The sequence below is a fragment of the Parus major genome, chromosome 3 (genome assembly GCF_001522545.3).
Source record: "Parus major isolate Abel chromosome 3, Parus_major1.1, whole genome shotgun sequence".
Lineage (NCBI taxonomy): Eukaryota > Metazoa > Chordata > Aves > Passeriformes > Paridae > Parus > Parus major.
Window position 1 is genome coordinate 83645158 of NC_031770.1, and position 19281 is coordinate 83664438.

The 19281-nt window shown below is 35.0% G+C and overlaps 1 protein-coding gene across 25 annotated transcripts in view; it reads right to left on the reverse strand.

Annotated features, from left to right (window-relative positions):
- Window positions 1–19281, reverse strand: part of RIMS1 (regulating synaptic membrane exocytosis 1) — a 302405-nt gene that overhangs the window by 111992 nt on the left and 171132 nt on the right. For all 25 annotated transcript variants that reach the window (XM_015620669.1, XM_033512981.1, XM_033512971.1 and 22 more), the window contains 7 exons: window positions 12646–12713; window positions 11799–11909; window positions 9802–9901; window positions 8255–8378; window positions 2323–2369; window positions 1185–1297; window positions 8–138 (listed from right to left, as the gene is read on the reverse strand). In XM_015620669.1, the coding sequence (XP_015476155.1) occupies window positions 8–138; window positions 1185–1297; window positions 2323–2369; window positions 8255–8378; window positions 9802–9901; window positions 11799–11909; window positions 12646–12713 (694 nt within the window). The remainder of the gene's footprint in view (window positions 1–7; window positions 139–1184; window positions 1298–2322; window positions 2370–8254; window positions 8379–9801; window positions 9902–11798; window positions 11910–12645; window positions 12714–19281) is intronic.

Here is a 19281-nt window from a genome sequence, read left to right on the forward strand (position 1 = left end):
CTGTTACCTTCTGTCTGGAAGAAAATACATTTTTACATAGGGATTTCTGGGGCGTCCATCTACTCTTGGTGGCAAATCTGTTGCTTGTAGAACATTTACTATTAACTGATGTCCCACTTTGTCATACCATAGTTTAACCTGCAGGAATGAAGTTACCAGAAAACATTACTGAAAATGGAGAAGAAGCAGAATTTTCAGATTGCATCAAAAATAACCACAACATAAAAGTAACTGTTGGGTTTTTGTTCCCAGAGACAATGAGATAAATTGCATTTAATATCCCTTAATATTTAATTAGGTTAGATGGAAAAGATGATGGTATGTACCATAGACTGTTATATTTATTACAGCTGAATAAAATTATGATGCCTGATTATACTAACATTGTTTACTGTACTCACTGCACAATCTTGGATCTGTAGGTGCACCTAAAGCAGCATGTCTTAGCTCTGCACCTTAAAAGCTACATTAAATAGGAAGCTCTGCCTGCATCTAATCTCAATGCATAGTCTAAATCTATCTACTCAGATCTGTCACCCTTTCAAAAGTGTTCACGAAAACAATAATATAAAGCTATATAACTTCTTAAGAGAATCATAATGTCAGGAAATTTTTAAGCCTGCTGTATACTCATAAACTAATATGATCAATATAAAAAAAATAAAAGAATGTAGAAAACAAAGTCTAAGTACCGACAATATATTTAATAACTAGGACTTCAATTAGTATTTCAAGAAAGTTCCAAGATGTATCTAAATTAAAATGCATTACTGAATAGTGTAATGCTTGCCAAATACACAGCCCTTTAAATGATCCCATAAAGAAAATAGTGATACTCTGCTTGTAGTCTGCAGATGCAGATTACTGGACATGTACAGCAAAGTCACTATTTTCAATGCAGAAACTGCAAAATGACAAGTTTCAAGGCACTTTTATGGGCTTTCCTCAGCATCAATTCCTGCACTCTTGGGTGTATTAAGACAACAATTTTGTCGTCTATGATTACAGTGATCGCTTGTTAGTGTGTATGGAGGGTGTCAAAAAAAACTTTTGAAAGATGTTAATCTTTACCAACACTGAACATTTCTCTTGGCCTCCCAATAGACCTTGGGATTGTGCAGAGCTGAGGGACCAGCACTTCACAGACTTCCTTTAAAAACTCAAGAAAATCAAAATATGCTCACAGAAAGCTGCCCTGGTAGGACCTGAGGTGCATCCCGTAGGGCTCCAGGGCTAGTTGGAGATATAACAGAAATAGAAGGCCTTTCCATCTTCTGAGATTCAAAAGAACTTGAACCTAAAATCACATGAGAAACACATGAATTTATGATCCAAAATTTGGATAACTTAAAAACTGCTTTTTCTTTGAATTGTATAAAGCTGATGTAGAAAACACAGTAAAAAGACTGCTTGTTTACCCCGACACCCCAGATTAAACCTGTCATTTTTTGGTTTATTTGAAATAACATATTAAAAAAGCGTCCCTCATGCATCAAACCATAGCAGGTGTTTTAAATAAAATACTGTTCTCTGACTGAATTACACATCTGCCTTTCCACACAAAGTACTCTGATCCTAAGTCTTTAATGAATAAACCACATCTGTTGTATGGATTATACTCCCAGCAGCCTCTGAAATTTTAATAGGAAGACATGCAGGGCATGCATCTGGCATGGAGGATATTTCAGCTACTGCTGGACATCATCAGCTCTCCCCTAGTGAAACAGAGCCCTCACTAATGATATGAGCTTGTTACAAGTAAACACACCTTCCCTCACCCAGGGAAGGTTTCTATTTGCATCTCAGGAAAGGCTCAGATGGGAAAGGATTGGGAACCACAGCCCTCAAATACTCTGGCTGAAAACATTCAAATGGCATAGTTAGAAAGAACACCAGTCCTTTGAAATATGCACTAAAAACTCACCTAAGCAAGGTTTTCTTGTTTAAAAAATAAACAAGAACTCTGGACTTAGTCTGCATGGTGCAGGAGGTGAAATCCTGACACCATTTTAACATTTGGCAGTCCCTTATACTGTTCTCTCTCTTACGTTAGGGGAAATAAATTATTATTTTGGTGCTAACAACACAAGTTATAGAATGAAAAATCAGAATTCTGCTAAGATCTGAAATCTGTATATGTTTAATAAAATCCATATTGCTTCAAACTTAACACACAAGACCAAATACACATTGAATTTTGTCATGCAAAAACCTCAGAGCTAATGCAACTTCCACAGATCATATTTCAGAAGTTCCATAGCTGAAATAACTTAGCTGGGTACAAGATCATGCTTAAAGAAAAGGAACAAGGTGTTTACTCACTAGACTCTAATGGGGGGTGGGAAGTCTCTGGAATCCGTGGAATATCACTAAAATGTGAATATATAGTAATTAGAAACAACAGAGACGACTTTCGGCCGTGACAAATACATTGTTGGGACAGTTTTTTTGATCTGTTTCTGTTCTAACAGGTTTCAAGGAGAGAAAAAGGAAACATTTAAAGACATACTTTCCACCACCATTCATGAAAATCACACTAACACAAACTACCTTCAGGTTAAGGAACTAGCAGATATAACAATATGAGCGCTACAACGTTAACATTGTGAATGGATTACCGGATACTTTAACAACTGGAACAATAAAGAAAGATAATATACAGTACATAGCTGTTCTTCATTTGCCAAAAGGAAGTACAGTTATGGGTGTTCAACTGTTTTTGTAGGAACAAAAATCAAAAAAATAAGACAAAGATTAACTCACTAGTAATTTTTATATAAACGTCTCAAGGAGTTCAGAGAATGAAACTGATGAAAATGTCTTACAATAATAAAAAAAGAAAAGAAAGAACATTAACAATGTTAAACAAACAAGTGAATAATGCATTTCTCCAAAGGATATAAGAAAATTAAACCAAATTATAATTGGATGTGGACATTTTTCAACACATACATATCCAACATGTATACAGATTATAAGCAAGATAAAATTATTAAGTCCACACACATCTATCACTGTTTTCCCATCAATAAATTTAATCTTCCATCAGAATCTGAATGATGCTAGTTCCTGGCTCTGTCTATTCTCAGCCATCATTGAAAATACATTACAAAAGCAAAAATCATCTAGTATTGCACAAATCTTAACAAAGCAGCAGAGGACGGAAATGAGAACAAAACTCTTCAGTGAATTACTTGAATGTATTTTCATCCACACAGACTAATCCAAAACTGGAAGTGCAATAACATTTCTGAAAAACATTTACAAGATTTTAAGTCTATAGTTGAGAATTTAAAAGGCGTTCAGACAGTCTGCACAGTGAAACACAGAAATCTTTCTGACTCGGAAATCAATAAAACTAAGCCTCCTAGGTATATAAAAGTCACTTATGAAAAAGAAACAGGCACTTGTATCAGAAAAAGAATGCAACGGTGCCCAATCACTGAGTCTTAAACTCACTTTTTGTGTCCTGCGATTTAAACTTGTGGTGCCTGTGTTCTAAAATAGACTATTTCAGCTCTATGTTGATGTCTCAAATCATCTCAAACCACATATCACTAAACTAAGAATGTGCTTCTCTTTGCCTTGACCTCATGAGTCAAGAAAAATGTGGTTTCTTCAAACTCATGGAATTATATCTGGATTAGTCATTCTTGACATGGCACAGTACTATTCTACTCACATATGAACAGATTGATGACCTGTAGCACAACAGGGCTGCTGTGCAGTTTTCTTCCTCTTGACATTTTCTCTTTTTCAGGTCACGGCATTTCTCATCAGTCTGAAGTATTTACTTACCATAATCAAACAGATTTTTCTGTTCAACACAATGTTAAGTCTGCAATATTTTTTTTTGCTATTTTTTCTTATTTTCTTATCCGCAGGATAGCAGTGTTTGTAACAACATCACTTTTAGGATATCTAAATAAAAGTTCACATTTGCAAGGACTGTTTCAACATAGAAAGTGCTGCCCAAACACTTTCAAGTTCTATAGTCCTGGTGTTGTTAGAGAAAGACTAAAACTAATTCTGTTTGGATTTTTTTTTCTCGTATTGTCAACAATACAGTAGAAAAAATACAAAAAGGCTAAAAATAAACTTCAAATATTAATTACACATATAAGCATTTAATAACTGATTCATATTTATGCTAAGGCACTGTCGCGGTATTACAACCAACACAGAAAAATTTAGTAATAAATTAACATGAGAAACAGATCCACCCAGCTTACAAGAGGATTAAATGTTGGAATTTTAATTAAAGAATGAACACTCTGAAACTATAATCTAAAATTTTTCATGTATGAAAATTAGTCTTATCTAGCCTGCTTTTAATTTTGCACTGCAGAAAATATTCTGACATACAATTTGCAAAAAAGCCCTTTAGAAGAAATAGTAGCGCATTACTTAAAATATTCAAAACTAGACTAGTCAAAGAAAAACAAAGTGAAAAGTTGCACAACTGCTTATCTAATACAGTAACAAAATTTTACTCCCCTCTGGAGCAATATGAACTTGAGAAAAGTAGTGCCAGACACACCTGCAGTAAAGAGGTGACAACTTCAAACTTTGTCTTTCTATCTCTAGCTTGGAACAAAGGTACGTATTACATATTATTATCTTATGTCTGATCCTTTCACACCTCAAGGACTATATAAATTAAACCAAACTATACCATAGGCTGAAACTTCTCTGTGCAGATATATGGTTTGTGAGAATCATTATTTTACACAGAACACCTGTAATTTCTCTGAGGGATATAGTCAAGATACTGACCTCTGAAAATGAACCAAATTCAAATGTGGTTGTAACTCACACTTTTTAGGCTGTTCTAGGAACAGATGTATGATAATCTACACCCTTGAGAGTTTCTAAAGAGTGTCTGAGTACCTTTCCCCAGTGCTCATCCTGCTATTTCCAAAACCATTCCTTCCCATCAGAACATGGAGATCAATCTGCAGTTTGCACTAATGACTTGAGCAGCTCTCAGGAGTTCAGCACTGCCTGGTTTATGATGGAGGTTGAACCTCCTTGCCAGGACCTAGACCACAATAACCAACCCTGCACAGAGGAACTGAATCATATCAGAGAAACAGCAGTTTTGGCAGCATTACCTGTGGAAATCTAAGCAAAGAGAGCTAGCATCTGACAAAGAAAGCAGAGACAAATGAAAAAAAATATTTGTTTTACCTGCACTATCCCATAGAACATACAAGAGATGGTGAGTTAGTTATGCCACGCTTCTCCTCCAAAAAGTACACTGCCAGAGGATTTTCTGTGCTGTCCTATATTAACCACCTCTCACACAGTATGCATATTCACAGATAATTCTTTTCATATTGAGATAGCCAACCCATTAATTCTACTTTTTATAGGTTTCTTATCTACCTTGTGTTGCAGCCATTAGAATTAGTGTCAATTAGTTTCTATGGAGTTTCCACGGTACTATTGTGGTTATACTGTTTATTGTTGTTATGCCTTTAGCTGCTAATAGTGTTATGTGCTTCACATTTTTCTCTAATAAACATCCTACAATTATCCATTACTTAAAATTACATTTGCTAGCAGACTCAGAAATCCAAATTTACAAGACTGAACAAATTGTTTAGACCGCGATTTTGTAACTGGCAGTCTAATTTGTGGATTTACAGTCCTTCCATTATCCACTTAAGGCAAACTGTGTCATATTTGGGCTTTTTAGACCTAATATGCTAGGAATTTTTAAATCAAAACCATTAAAAGTGCTCATACATTATTTGCATTATTAATACTGAGAGATGAAAACACTTAAATTATATAGATGAAATACCATTTTCAGGCCTTTCGGGAACTTATTCCCTCACAGGAATTTTAGCTGTAATGGATTATCACTTCATGCTGTATCAAGCAATTTCAACTTTGCTTAGTCAGCACCTAAAAGTACCTACCAAACTTTGACATACTAGATGTGTTGGATGGGATGAAATAAAATTCCCTGTCATGAATCTGAAACCATCACACAGTTTAAAAACAAGTCAAAGTGGAGCTGGGGACAAAATCAAAGTGATCTGTTAATGCAAGCAAATCTTTTTCCATTACACAACAAAATTTACATACATCATATTTATTAAGAGAAAAGAAAAAAGGGGAAAATAAAATCCTGTGCAGCATGCTCTTTCTTTTGATAACTACTATTAGGATTTTCTCTGTTGTACAAGGTCTGAAACTTTTGGTTCTTTTCAGATGACAGACAGGTAAATCCCAGTCTGACATAAAACAACTGGACTTTGACTTATTACTGCAGGTTAGAAGGGATCTGATTTTAAAGTTCTATTCTCTAGGATATTTATTTGTTCTCATAAAAACCCCAAAAAACAACCTGACCATCAAGCAAAAGAAAAAAAAAATTAAAATCTATTGAGACACAACTCTACAAGAAAAACGTTGTTTCATTATGCAAAAACCTCCATGCTAAGACTCCATTTATCTCAAAATAAAAGTAAAAGTTGATGTGCTCTATTTTTGACTATTTACTGAAAAAATATTCTTGCATCACCCAAAGAAAAACGTCACATTTTATTGGTACTATTTCTGGCTGCACTTTTCTAGCGTAAAATCCACTGTTCATATTCAGGAACATCCTTTGATTTTGAACAAACTTCAGAAAAAGGGTGTTATTTTTTAGTTTTTCTTCAGGAATGTGGCACTGGCATGCAGACACTTTGTACTCAATTTTTCCAAACTAATAGATTTATCAAATTTGTAAACAAAAAGAACATATTTGGGTTAATACTGAAGTTATCTTAGAAGTTTAAGGGCACAACAACATTTGAAATATTAACAGCAACAAATATTTCTAAAGTCCATTGTTTAAAATGCTAATCTAGCATTTCCTTTTGCATCAGTTGTACAGTTGATACAAATCTATTTCCACGTTTTCTTCAACTGAGATGTGGAATTTAAGTCATGTCCGGTATACACATATTTATTTTTTGCTGAGTTAAATTATTGCATTATTAAATAATGCATAAAATTTATGTATTAAATAATACATAAAAACTAGACTTCCAATAATATGCCTTAAGGCAACTGAATTTAAGAATATCTCCTAATTTATCTGACTCAAAAAATGCATAATAAAACTTCTACTTCCCCACAGACTTCAGCTGGATGGTAATTTTAGCGTTTAACAGCCACTCTTATTGCATCCGACTTTCATCTTCCATTAGAAGGTCAAATTGATAGGTGGAATTACCTATTAATGTCAATTTTATTTGATAGAGATTGCCATTAAAAAGGCAAAATTTGTTTGCAAAATAGAGCTACATTCAAATAGCACAGACAAAATCAGTAACAAAAATGTAAAAGAAGAATATTTTAGTCAGAAAGAAAATGAATAATTTTTTGTTTCTAAAACTGAAAAAGTATCATATTTGAGACAAGCAAAATTTATAATTAAAATGAAAATAGCAAATTTAAAAGAATCACTTCTTATTGTAAATCATGTGACTCTTTCACAAGATGAATGTGAATTTACAGTAATTTATTCATATTCAATTTTGTAAGACTTTGCTCAAAACATTCCTGATATCACTAATGCAAGGCCAATACCCCTAATTTTATCAGCTTGAAAAGTTTTATTTTCAGTCTAAGGTTTATTTGGGAAATTGAGAATATAAGAATTGTTGACACAAAACCCCAAACCTGGGTTCATAATAAAAAAACAGAGATTACAAACGTAACACATTAATGGTAATTTTTGATTGAAGCTTTTGCTTCTATATTTGACTTAGATAGCAATCATTTAAGGGCAAATACAGTCTCTTCAATTACAAGTTTTGTGTTTCATTTTTTTAGCTCTTTAAAGAAGGCCTGTTCAAAATCCTACTACTATTGGCTTATTAGAATCCTGCAATGCTTCCCTCCACTCATGATGATCTTTGTAAGTTATTCAGATCTAGCAGGTGAAAGCCTGGCAACCAGAAGTTTGTCATGCACAAGTGTACCTAATCTACCAGTTTTTGTTTGCCACTTGAGAAAAGCCTTTATAGTACTTTGACCACACAGAAAACAACATTTATGCTTATACGTCACTGCAAAGACACAAGACTGTAAATGGTAGTGAAGAAAACAGACTATACAGAATGTCAGTAACAGAGAGAGAATTGTATCCCATTATTAAGAAATAAAAAGTAATTAACTCACAAATAATCCCCTTAAGATTCCTATTGCCAAAAGTAATAACTATGCTTAAGAAGCAAGTCTTTTGCCTTACCCTATAGGCCTTGAAACAATGATTTCAACTTGAGGTTCTGATTTTGATTCTAAAATAATGTTGTAAACTTCTTCATTTGTAGCTCCAGGCAAGGGTTTACCGTTCCATTCTAGAACTTCATCCCCTTGAATTTAAAGAGAAGATTATCTGATTTTCATATTATTTTACAAAGACCAAAATTTATATTTTCAAGTAACATTAAAATCTTTTAAAATCATGAAAGAGCTGTTGTGAAACCTTCAGACACTTTCCTGCCAAGGTGCTTTATGGCTGGTTGGCTCCCAGTGCTTACTCTTTCACAAGGATGTTCTGTTCCTCATGCAAAACTTCATATTTGCAGTTATTAAAATTTCTTAAGTTTGTACAATTACTCAAAGCTTTTCCAACTACCCAAATTTTGACATTTTTTATGAGGACAAAAGTATTTTTTGCTAACTGCAAGGACTCATCCATGCCTTTTTTGTGTGCTTTAGTCCCATGCAATAGGATAAACAGACTTTCACTCATTGGAAACATGCAAAACAATGCATTTTTTTTCTGGGAAATAATTCTGGCTCTAAAGCTACTTTTAGAAATTAAAAATAGCTTTCATTAAAAAAACCCAAAGAAACCTAGACCAGAAATATAAAATTAGGATTTCAGCCTAAAAAGTTTAAGATCAGTGAAGACAAATTTAGTTTACGTAATTATAGTCTGCCTTTAAAATCTATAAACAACTATAATAGTTGGTGCTATCAACCCCATGCATATTGATTTGGTAAGAAAGAAAAAATCAAATATGCCAAAAACGTAGAATATTGTTAGAGACTCATCATCCTTTTTAGTTCTTTATTACTAGCTGCTTCACACAATTATCCTTAATAAAGCCATACACATTGGCATTGGAGCTTCTGGGTTCTTAAGACACTACATAGGTACTTAGCTAAAACAACACTTAGAAAGTAGATGCTTAGAGCTATAGTAAAAATATAAACCATTAAGAAATGACTTGGAAAACCAAATGCTGTGCATAATTCACACTTCATTTAGAAGCTTGAAAAGTGCCATTAGCACAGCCATTTATTTGTATGTGCAATATATACATCTAATAGAAATTAAATATTTTAGGACCATTTTTTTGGCTTTTCATTTTCATTTTTAACAGCTAACATTGAAAGGAACACTAATAAAATCCACTGTGTATGCAGTGTGTTGTCCTCCAGTGATGAGAATTTTGTTTGCCACAATCAGTTTAAAAAAAAATGTTTGCATTGCTTCTCTGGAGTGTAATAAGTAGCTCTTGAGCTAGCAAACAAATATTTGCCAGTGTCACAGTGTCACACTGTTACCAGCATGCCTCAGGAGTGTCTTTTGTTTTGCTTATACATCCAAGCAATTGACATAATAGAAAGTAGGCAACCATGGCATTTCATAACAACATTACAGTATTGTTCTCTATTTAAAAAATATTATCATAACACAGGAAAAATGTTAGTATAAATTAAAAGTTGCATTCAATAGACCATTACGAAAAGGCACTATATTTTATATGGAACTGATTGATTTACCTGCTCTGAGATGCCCCACCACATCAGCCAAGCTACCTTTCTTCACTTTGGTAATGAAGGCACCGAGTCGTCCTAATTCCGTCATTTTTCCTCCAACAACCTAGTTAATCACAAATTTGTGAGTCTCCAAGCCACAAACCAGATGTCACAAATTTATAGTCTAATCAGTTTTCACATTATTTTTAAAATGACACCTGAAATGTTCATAGGCAAACCTATTGCCAATTTGGGTTTTAGAGAGGCTTAAAGACAGAAGTAAAGCTGACACATAATGAATAAAGTTGATATTCCTTTTACAGTGTATGACTAATCAATCTTATGCAATTTGCTACATACCTACATTTGTTGAAGAAAGAACTTCTTAATAAATAACAAGAAAATGCACTTTTCACATATAATTGTCTGTCATGTTTTCGAATTTAAATTCCAAGTGGGCATCATTTCAAGCATATGAAATCCCAAAATGCAGTTGGTACATCAACTGAAAACTTAGCAAATACACTACTATTAAATAGGGGCAACAAATTCACAAGTATGTTGACACTGGTAAAACATAGGCACTCTCATCCAAGAACGTGACAGGACAAACCAGCAACTTCTGGCTTTTGTTAAACAGAAGATAACCTGAAACCAAAGAGATCTGTTTTTGAAGATGACTACAGGATACAGAGATCAGGAACATCAGGAAAAAAAACTAGTGCTCTCAAAAGGCCAGATTTTAAATAAAATACAAAGAAAATGTAGTCTTGTTAACTTGCTATCTCTTTAACTATCTTACTCTCTCCAGCCAGATGAGGGGTTTGGGTTATTTCTTTTGGTCAGGAATATCCCAGAGGAATTTTATAATAAAGTGAAACAGCAGAATCATGGTTCATTAGATATTAGTCCCCCATGTTGCAATCACAATAACTAACAGGAGCTTTAATACCAAAAAAAGATCCAGAAGCCAATGCACCAATAATATCATCACATGACAGTGTGTGAAATGTATCAAATGATGGCCTTAGTTCATATTACATACAACTGAAAACTTGAAAAATCAAAGAGAAACTCTACATTTCCTATTGGAGCAACCTTTCTTTCTCACATATTCACATAGGATTGTTTGCTGGCAGCTTTGTGCTATAGACTACTAAACACTTAGAGTGAAGCTGTTTTCATCTTTTGTATTACCATGCCACATTATCTCACTTCAAGGTGGGAATATTTCAGATTTTGCATTCTTTCTGTTGTTCTCAGGTGAAACAGGACACCACATTAAATTCTATCAGTCATCTTTGTTGTTCTATACATTTAAAAATATATGTTTGATTTCTCACGGAGTGAGAAAGGCTTGAACTGGTACACTGTATTCCCCGCCAGCTTCAGAAACAGCACTCTCTTTTAAGTGTTCTGGCAATTGAGACACATGAACCTAAAAGTCTGTTAAAAATGTAAATTAGGGATTTAAATCAATTGGACAGTGTTGCAAATCTCTCAATTTTGGTGTGCTAGATTAGTTGGAATTACATTTATTACAACTTCTACTATGATTTAGGAGGATTTTTTGTAAATTTTTGTGTAAATATTTGGTTACTTTCTACACAGTTTCTGTTTTAAAATGGCTGTGTGGCTTTTAAACACTGACCTTGTAAGCATTTGCATCCAGATGACATTTATGTATGTGGATTCTAAGATGAATTATTTGACTAAACAAGGTGGGACTCCATTAGTGCATTGCCATGTGCAGTATACATCTTGCAGACAAGAAGCTGAATAAACATCCTTTTTAATCAAAACAGTTCAGCCCCTTTGTCATGGATAACTGAAAACTGTATAGGAGTAAATGTATTTATAGTCATAATTTATCTGTATAACTTTCAAAATTTAGCAAAGGAGAGGAATACATTTTTTGTCAAAAGACCATATGGAGAGTCCTCTGATTTAATGTGTTACACCTCTGTGTCTAAGGTCAGTGAACTTCCTTTCATCCAGCACATAAATTATGTAATACTTACTTTTAGCCCCAGTAATGCACCTGATTCTTTAGGCATGGTTGTTCTCTTGTTAAGAATAACACGCCCAATTAAGCGATCTCCCTCTTTGGAAGGCTGCCACGTTACGGGATGCTGTTAAAAAATCAAGCAGTGGAATTAAAGAAGTGTGACCATTCTCCAGTATTTAGATGCACATGTATAAACAAGTAAAATTACTGTATCATCATGCCACAGTAGACACAAATATCCTTCTGATGTGTTACATATTGTACCTGAGTTTTCTATTATTATTTCTGTTGGACCCTGGCTATATTAAACTTTTATGCCTCTTGTAAGAAAATCTCAGCATTAAGTCTACAGATAGAATTACAATCCATTTCAAAATTCAATACAATTAAACATTTCAAAGACACCTTAAGTAATCAAATTGAATATTTACTTTTAAATTAAATTACTGCAAAGAGCATTCAGAAATTCTGATTTTAGAATAATGCATGTTATGCAGGTCTACCATATTATATATGGTTCATTTTATAATAAAATCAAAATTATACTTTCCAATGTGAAAAAATCACTAATCTTTCCCAGAGCAGCATCACACTCACACCTGCTTTATCTGTGGTTCATAGTGAAATTAAGTGCCATGTCTATAAAGGAATTAAAAGTCAAGTTAAAATTCAGGCAATTTTACAAATGCACACTTTGACAAAAATTTCTTTCTGATTTCCATTCCCTTGGTAGTCTAAAACAAATTTTCATATGATTTGTGTAGAATATTTTTTTTACAGTCAAATATCTATGCTGAACTGAAATAATTAGTAAACATTTTAACTCATATTTGATGAACTCCTGTTTTTGTATTTCTTACCGAACTAATAGGGGACGTCTCCCTGCTGTGCCACGTGGCAGGATCCAGCCAGTAATAATCCAAGTCACCTGGAAGAATATGAATAGAAAGAAATGTGTAATCTCTCAAACAGAGAAAGATGTATGAATGATTACTTCTGCATGCATGAATTTTAAAGTGCAATCATTTGATGAAGCAAATACAAAACCTTTATTATGATTAAAATTAATATATCAATTTGAAAACAATATAGTGTGTTAATATAAAATAATACATATATTTGGACCTCTGCTTTTTCATGAATTGCACCTTAGAATTGGTTGTGCACACTGTCTATTTACCTTTGCTCAGTCCAAGAATGGACCCCAAAACATCACATTCACAGCCCTTCTCCTCCCACCATCTCCATAAACACACAGGACTACAGCTAATGACGACACGAGAGGGAATACTCCACAAAATAGGCACTTAGCTATAGCTAAGGACAGAACAGTCAACCATGCTCTAGAATCTGCAAAGATCAATGCTGTGACAACAGGTACTATACAGAGGGAGAGGCACAAGGGCTGGTAACAGAGTACCAGAGAGAACAGCCACACAAATGCAGCAAATAGTACCAACAGCAGGTACAAGGCTGCAGTCTTCTCTCTCACTTGGGACAAACTTATATGCTGTGTTCATCAAAAACAAAAGACCATTAATTACAGTGGTCTGGAAGCCATCAGCCTATCAGGACAAGGAGGGCACTTTTGGCACTGTATCTTCAATATCTTACTTCATAAAACAGATCTCTGTAAAACTACTGTTAGATGCCTGTGTTCTAGTAAGAGTAGTGATCTAGCAGAAGTCCAAACAAAGCATGCAAGGGAGAAGAAGATACCTTTACATACAGAGAAAAATTTTTTATTCTCTCTCTACAAATACTTAGATGCCTATTATGAAATACAAGTTGTAATATTCTCTATAACTCATAAAATCTTTAATAGCTTACCATCTACATGATCATATGCCCAAGTTTATTTTTAAACAGCATATTACTATCATATGCATAACCACATGAGGCTGTTTGTGGTTTCATTAGCTACTGCAGATCTGGAGGTTTGGAATACACATTAAATCACATTAAAGATCTTTCAGTTTTATTTTTAGGATTCTTCCTTGTGCCTTTAGAAACTTCAAAATTACAACAAACCCACAAACTACACTGACACTTGCAATGCTGGCAGTAATCTCAGCTCTATGGTATAGAGCTCCCCAAATTTCACTGATGGACTCAAAACAGCGCCAAAAATCTGCATGAGCTGGCCTGCCACAGGCCATACACAACACACTTTGTCTTCTTTCAGAGTTATTTGCTCAGCAACAGAGAAATGTTCTGGAGGGAAAGAATGTCAGCTCCAGCATGCAGACAAAAGTATCTAAGTCCTTAAAAATATTTTTGCTCATCCCCGTCTTTCCCTGCTTTTTTTTCCTGTCTTCCTTCCTAGATTCAGCTTCTTATTCCTAGTTTCTGTGCTGGTCTTCCTTCTGATTACTGCAGATCCAAGACCATTTAAATCATGCACCTGGCATCTTTCTCCACCAAGTCCCTGCTGCAGCAATATCCTCTCATACATCTTCTGTCTTGTCTAACCTGCCAATTTCTTCTATTCTTACCACCTACCTACCCTTTGCTGCCTTTTCTTCCCTGCCCAATTTTTTCTGACATCTGTCTGTTTCTGTGTTTGGTGTCCTTTCTTAAGGTTCTGTATTTTAATCCCTCTTTAACCTCAAATCCTTTGATGGTAAGCTACATTCCTGCACTCTCCTTCCCACATCTAAACCTTTAGGTGTCTGTCCTTTTCCCCACTTCTGTCTGTCCCATGCTTTGCTAAATTCCAAGCCATCAGCTACATCCACAACACCAATTCTCTCACCTTCTGCTCTCAAAAGCTGAGAGCAGGAAATGCACTGCAAATGCAGCTCTACTGAGCTGGAACAGGAATGATATGCTCAGAAGATATAAAAGTAGCTATTAAATCAAACATCTTGACTGAAAATCACTGAAAGTGGTAAATCTACCATTTGGTGAATACTTTAAGCTGCAAAAATACGTGAACTGGGGAGAGAAAAGTACACATTCTTTAAAAATTACTTAATTTTAAAATTTCCATTAAAATTCAGTATGATACAGACCACTGGCACACAAAAGTCTGGGGCAATTTACAGCTATAAAAAAGATTATACAGTGTAAAATGACAGTTAATCTATTCATAAACACTCATCAAATAGAACATAAAAGTTAAGACACAAATAAAAAAACTCCCCAAATGGGCATTAAAAAATTTTATGCCAGCAACACTGATCCTAGAGACATCTGCAGTTCAGTATTCTGCTATATATTTGAAAATAATTTCTCCCTGGTCATCCCATGCCATTGCTGCTTCTTTGCCTAATGCTTATTTATGCCATTCTTGCACTGCTATACTCTAGAATTCACTCTTTGTATAATTGCACAAAATAACTCCACTGCAGCAGCATTATAGAGATCCAGGAATAGGTAGATAAAATGCAAAAAACTTAGTAAGAGCATAGCTTCAAAATTTCAGGTTTTCTCCAAAAAACAACCACCAAAATTTAAAACAAAAATCCCTAAACACAGAGAACACTTTCCATTGGTAAAAGTCATTAAAACTAACTAGTAAAATAAGAAAAATTAAGACATTATAGACAGGAAAAAACTACTTTTGTAAGGAGCAAATAATAGCTTCATGGGTTTAAATTGCTTTTAAATACTTTCTAAACTATTCTTAAAAACATGAACTTCAAAAATAATAAGCCCCCATGAAAATATACATATACTGTATCATTATTTTTTGTACATTACTGATGCATCTCTAAAACATATTATTAAAAACACATTTGCAGTTTTAATGTATGATTTCATTAAGACCAACCAAGTAAAACAAAGTATATATTTGTAAAACCTTACTTCCTAAGGGAATAATTCAAAAGTCGTATCCTAACAGCAGGGAAATGTTTTCCTACTAACATGCTGCTGCTCAATTATTTACTTTTGGATGCACATGGATACAATAATAACTTACTTAAGACACAAATGTGTTGAGCTTTTTCCATAAATCTTTTGCAGCCTTCCATCAAAATTCAAGATGGAGAGTAAAACTCTCGATAAATTATTTATTTTTATTTTTTTTATATCTGAACTATGGTATGTTCTTTCAAAATAAAGGGAAAGCTAACTCATACCACCAAAAATCCATTTTCTCAAAAATGCTTTGTCTTCAGCAGCATTATCCATAGCAAAAGCTAATGTTGGAGTACTGTGATTTCAAGAAAGATCCTGAAAAGCTGAGAAGTTCTGGAAAAAACAGCCTTGTCCCTCTCACAAAACCAAAACAAGCACAAAATATGAGAGTGTTATTGTGTATGCACAGTCATGCTGATTTCCAAAGAGTCTTGAATACTGGGGATAAATTACCCCAGGATGTTCTCCCAAATCTATCCAGACTGTATTCAGGGACTACTGATATTCAGCAAAGAATGTGATTCAGCAATTTGCTCAAATCCATATGCACTGCATTTGCAGGAGTTACTTAAGACAAGAAGCAGAATCTAACGATAAGTGTCAGTCAGCCCATGTTAGGCACTTAATTGACCATTAGCAGCACATACCTGCTAATTTATAGAGCAGTTCAAACAGACAACTAAGGAACTTAGACAAATACTTTTCAGAGGCTACATCTAAAATTCCTCTGCAAATTAAATACAACATCTCTCTAATTAACCCACAGAATCACAGAATGGCTTGGATTGGAAAAGGCCTTAAAGATTGTTTCAACCACATCCTCCCACATCTTCCACTAGACCAGGTTTCTCCTAGCTCCATTCAGCCTGGCATTGAACACAGCCAGGGATGGGGTATCCACAACCTCTCTGGGCAACCTGTTCCAGCACCTCACCACATTCACCGTCAAGATCTTATCTAAATATACTCTTTTTCAGTTTGAAGCCATTCTCCTGTGGCCCATCACTGCAATCACTTGTAAAAAGTCCTTCTGCAGGTTTTTTGTAAACCTCGTTTAGGTAGCAAAGAGCTACTAGAAAGTCTCTCCAGAGCCTCCTCTTCTTCAGGATGAACAGCCCCAACTCTCTCAGCCTGCCTTCACAAGAGACATGCTTCCATCCTCTGACCATCTTCTTAGCCTTCTCTGTACTCACTGCAGCAGGTCCGTGTCCTTCATATGTCAGGAGCCCAGACCAAGATGGAACACTCCGTGTGATATAACACCACAGTGGAGTAAAGGGACAGAATTACCTCCCTAAACCTGCTGGCCACGCTGCTTTTGAGGCAGCCCAGGATGCATTTGACTCACCAGGCTACAAGCTGCTCATGCTGAGCTTTCATCCACCAGCACCTCCCAGGATCTTCTCCTCAGGGCTGCTCTCAATCTATTCTCCACCCAGTCTGCACTTGGGGTCTGCTGATCAAATCCACATCTTTCCAGTTTAGAGGCAAGGATGCCATTAAATGGGACAGTGTCAAATTCCTTGCACAAGTCCAGGTAGCTGATGTCACTCTTCCTTTATGCTGTAACCTCACTGTAGAAGGCAACTAAATTAGTCATGCATTATTTGCCTTTAGTGAAGCCCTATCAGCTGTCACCAATCCCCTCATTATTTTCCAGTTTCCTTAGCACATAGATATGATCTATGATCTTGCTGGGCACAAAGGTCAGACTGACTGGCCTGTAGTTCACAAAATATCTCCTTTTTGTCTTTTCAAAAATGAGGGCTATGTTTCCACTTTCCCAGGCAGTGGGAACCTCACCAGACTGCCACAAATATGATGGGTAGTGGCTTAACCACTTCATCTGCTAGTTTCCTCAGGAGTGACGGATGCATCTCGTCAGAACCCATGGACTTGTTCACCTCCCTGTTCCTTAGATGGTCTCAAATCTGATCTGCTACAGTGGGCGCTTTCTCAATCTCCCAGTTCCTGCCTTTCCCTGTGGCAGCCTGGGCAGTGGAGCACTTCACTGGAACACTTCTCAGTGAAGACTGAGGGAAAAATTCAGTACCTCAGCCTTCTCCATATTCAAGGTAATCAGGACTCTTCTTTCCTTCTGGAGAGAGGCCACTTTCTCTAGTCTTCTCATTATTACTGACACACCTATAGAAACTTTTCTTTTTGCCTTTGATGTCCCCAGCCGGATTTAATTCTGTCAGGGCTTTATCTTTCCGAACCTGATCCCTGGCTGTTTGGACAATCACTCTGGTGAGCTACTGTCACAGATGTGGTACATCTTACTGTTAAGCAAGACAGTACTTCTACACCCAGGAAAGAACATTCTATCATTTTATCAGAAAAATAATTCAGTGTATAAACAACGTATGTTTACATCATTCTAGTTTAAGTTGCTAACTAACCACATAAAGAGAATATGTGAGTACCCTGGCTTGGCAAACAGCCCTCACATTCCTGTGGCAAGCAGAGAATTCAAAACTCACATATTGGCAATTTATACAGAAAGCTTCACAAAAATGCTCATTATCTCTTAGTCTCAAACCAACCCACTCCAGATGCCTACAGTTAAGAATTTAAATCCTTGCAGGCCAATATCTGTGTTTTACCATCTACACACTTCTATATGACATGCTGGGTCATGCAGTTTGTGGGAAGAATGCATCACAATGCTCTGAAATTTAGGTTTTCTTTTGCAATGAAAATATACAATTTAGTTTCCTGCTGGCAAATGTCCTAAGCACTGAATATTAACATACTGTAAGACTCCAAAGTTAAAGTAAAGATTAGTACACGTTAAAAGTGACAATTTATATCTGTATATATATATATAATACTCCTATTTCAGATACAGATGTGGCACATAACTCCAAAACTAGAAACTAGAGCTAGCTTCTTGAATTGCTCCCTCAATTCATTTAATGATGAGATATAAAATTACTTTCCCATATCTTAATTAAATTTCTGAGTAACAAAAAGCCTTTGGAAAAGGGTCTACACAGCTGTATCGAGCACTAAGCTTTCAGATACAGATAACTGACAACCAGGGCTTATTGAATACAAGCTGAAAATAAATGGTTATTCCTTACTTTTGTGCTTAGAAGACATGGACATTTCAAACTCTTTCTCATTAAAAAAAAACCCTTAGTTTAAAAATCTTTTTAAAAGTCGTAGTTACATTGTGAATAAAGTGATGCTGATTGATATCTGCAAGCAAGAAATATAGAAATAATTAGACAAGGAAGTGGTGAACTTATGAAACACTATCTAGATAGTTAGGGGCACTAATATTAAAATCTAGTGAAAAGAAAAATCCATTTGACTTTTTCCCTAGTTACCATGGCAAAGTTGTTCCTTTACAAGAGTTTTCAAATTCATAATTAGTTTTATTTTGTAAAGGAATAATTTTTCAGTTAGTGATTATGAAGAAATCTTTCAACATATTCTTTTTTTTTTAACTGGACTTAAGGACAATTTTCTGTGGTCTGTTTAAAATATGGTATGAGTTTCTTATCCAGCTATTTTTTATGTCATAGGTTGTGATTTGCTTTTAACTAGGTGTACAGGTCAGACATATACTTTTTTATAACAAAGTATTGCACTTGTGTTCATTGATGAATGAAGGTTGCCCAAAA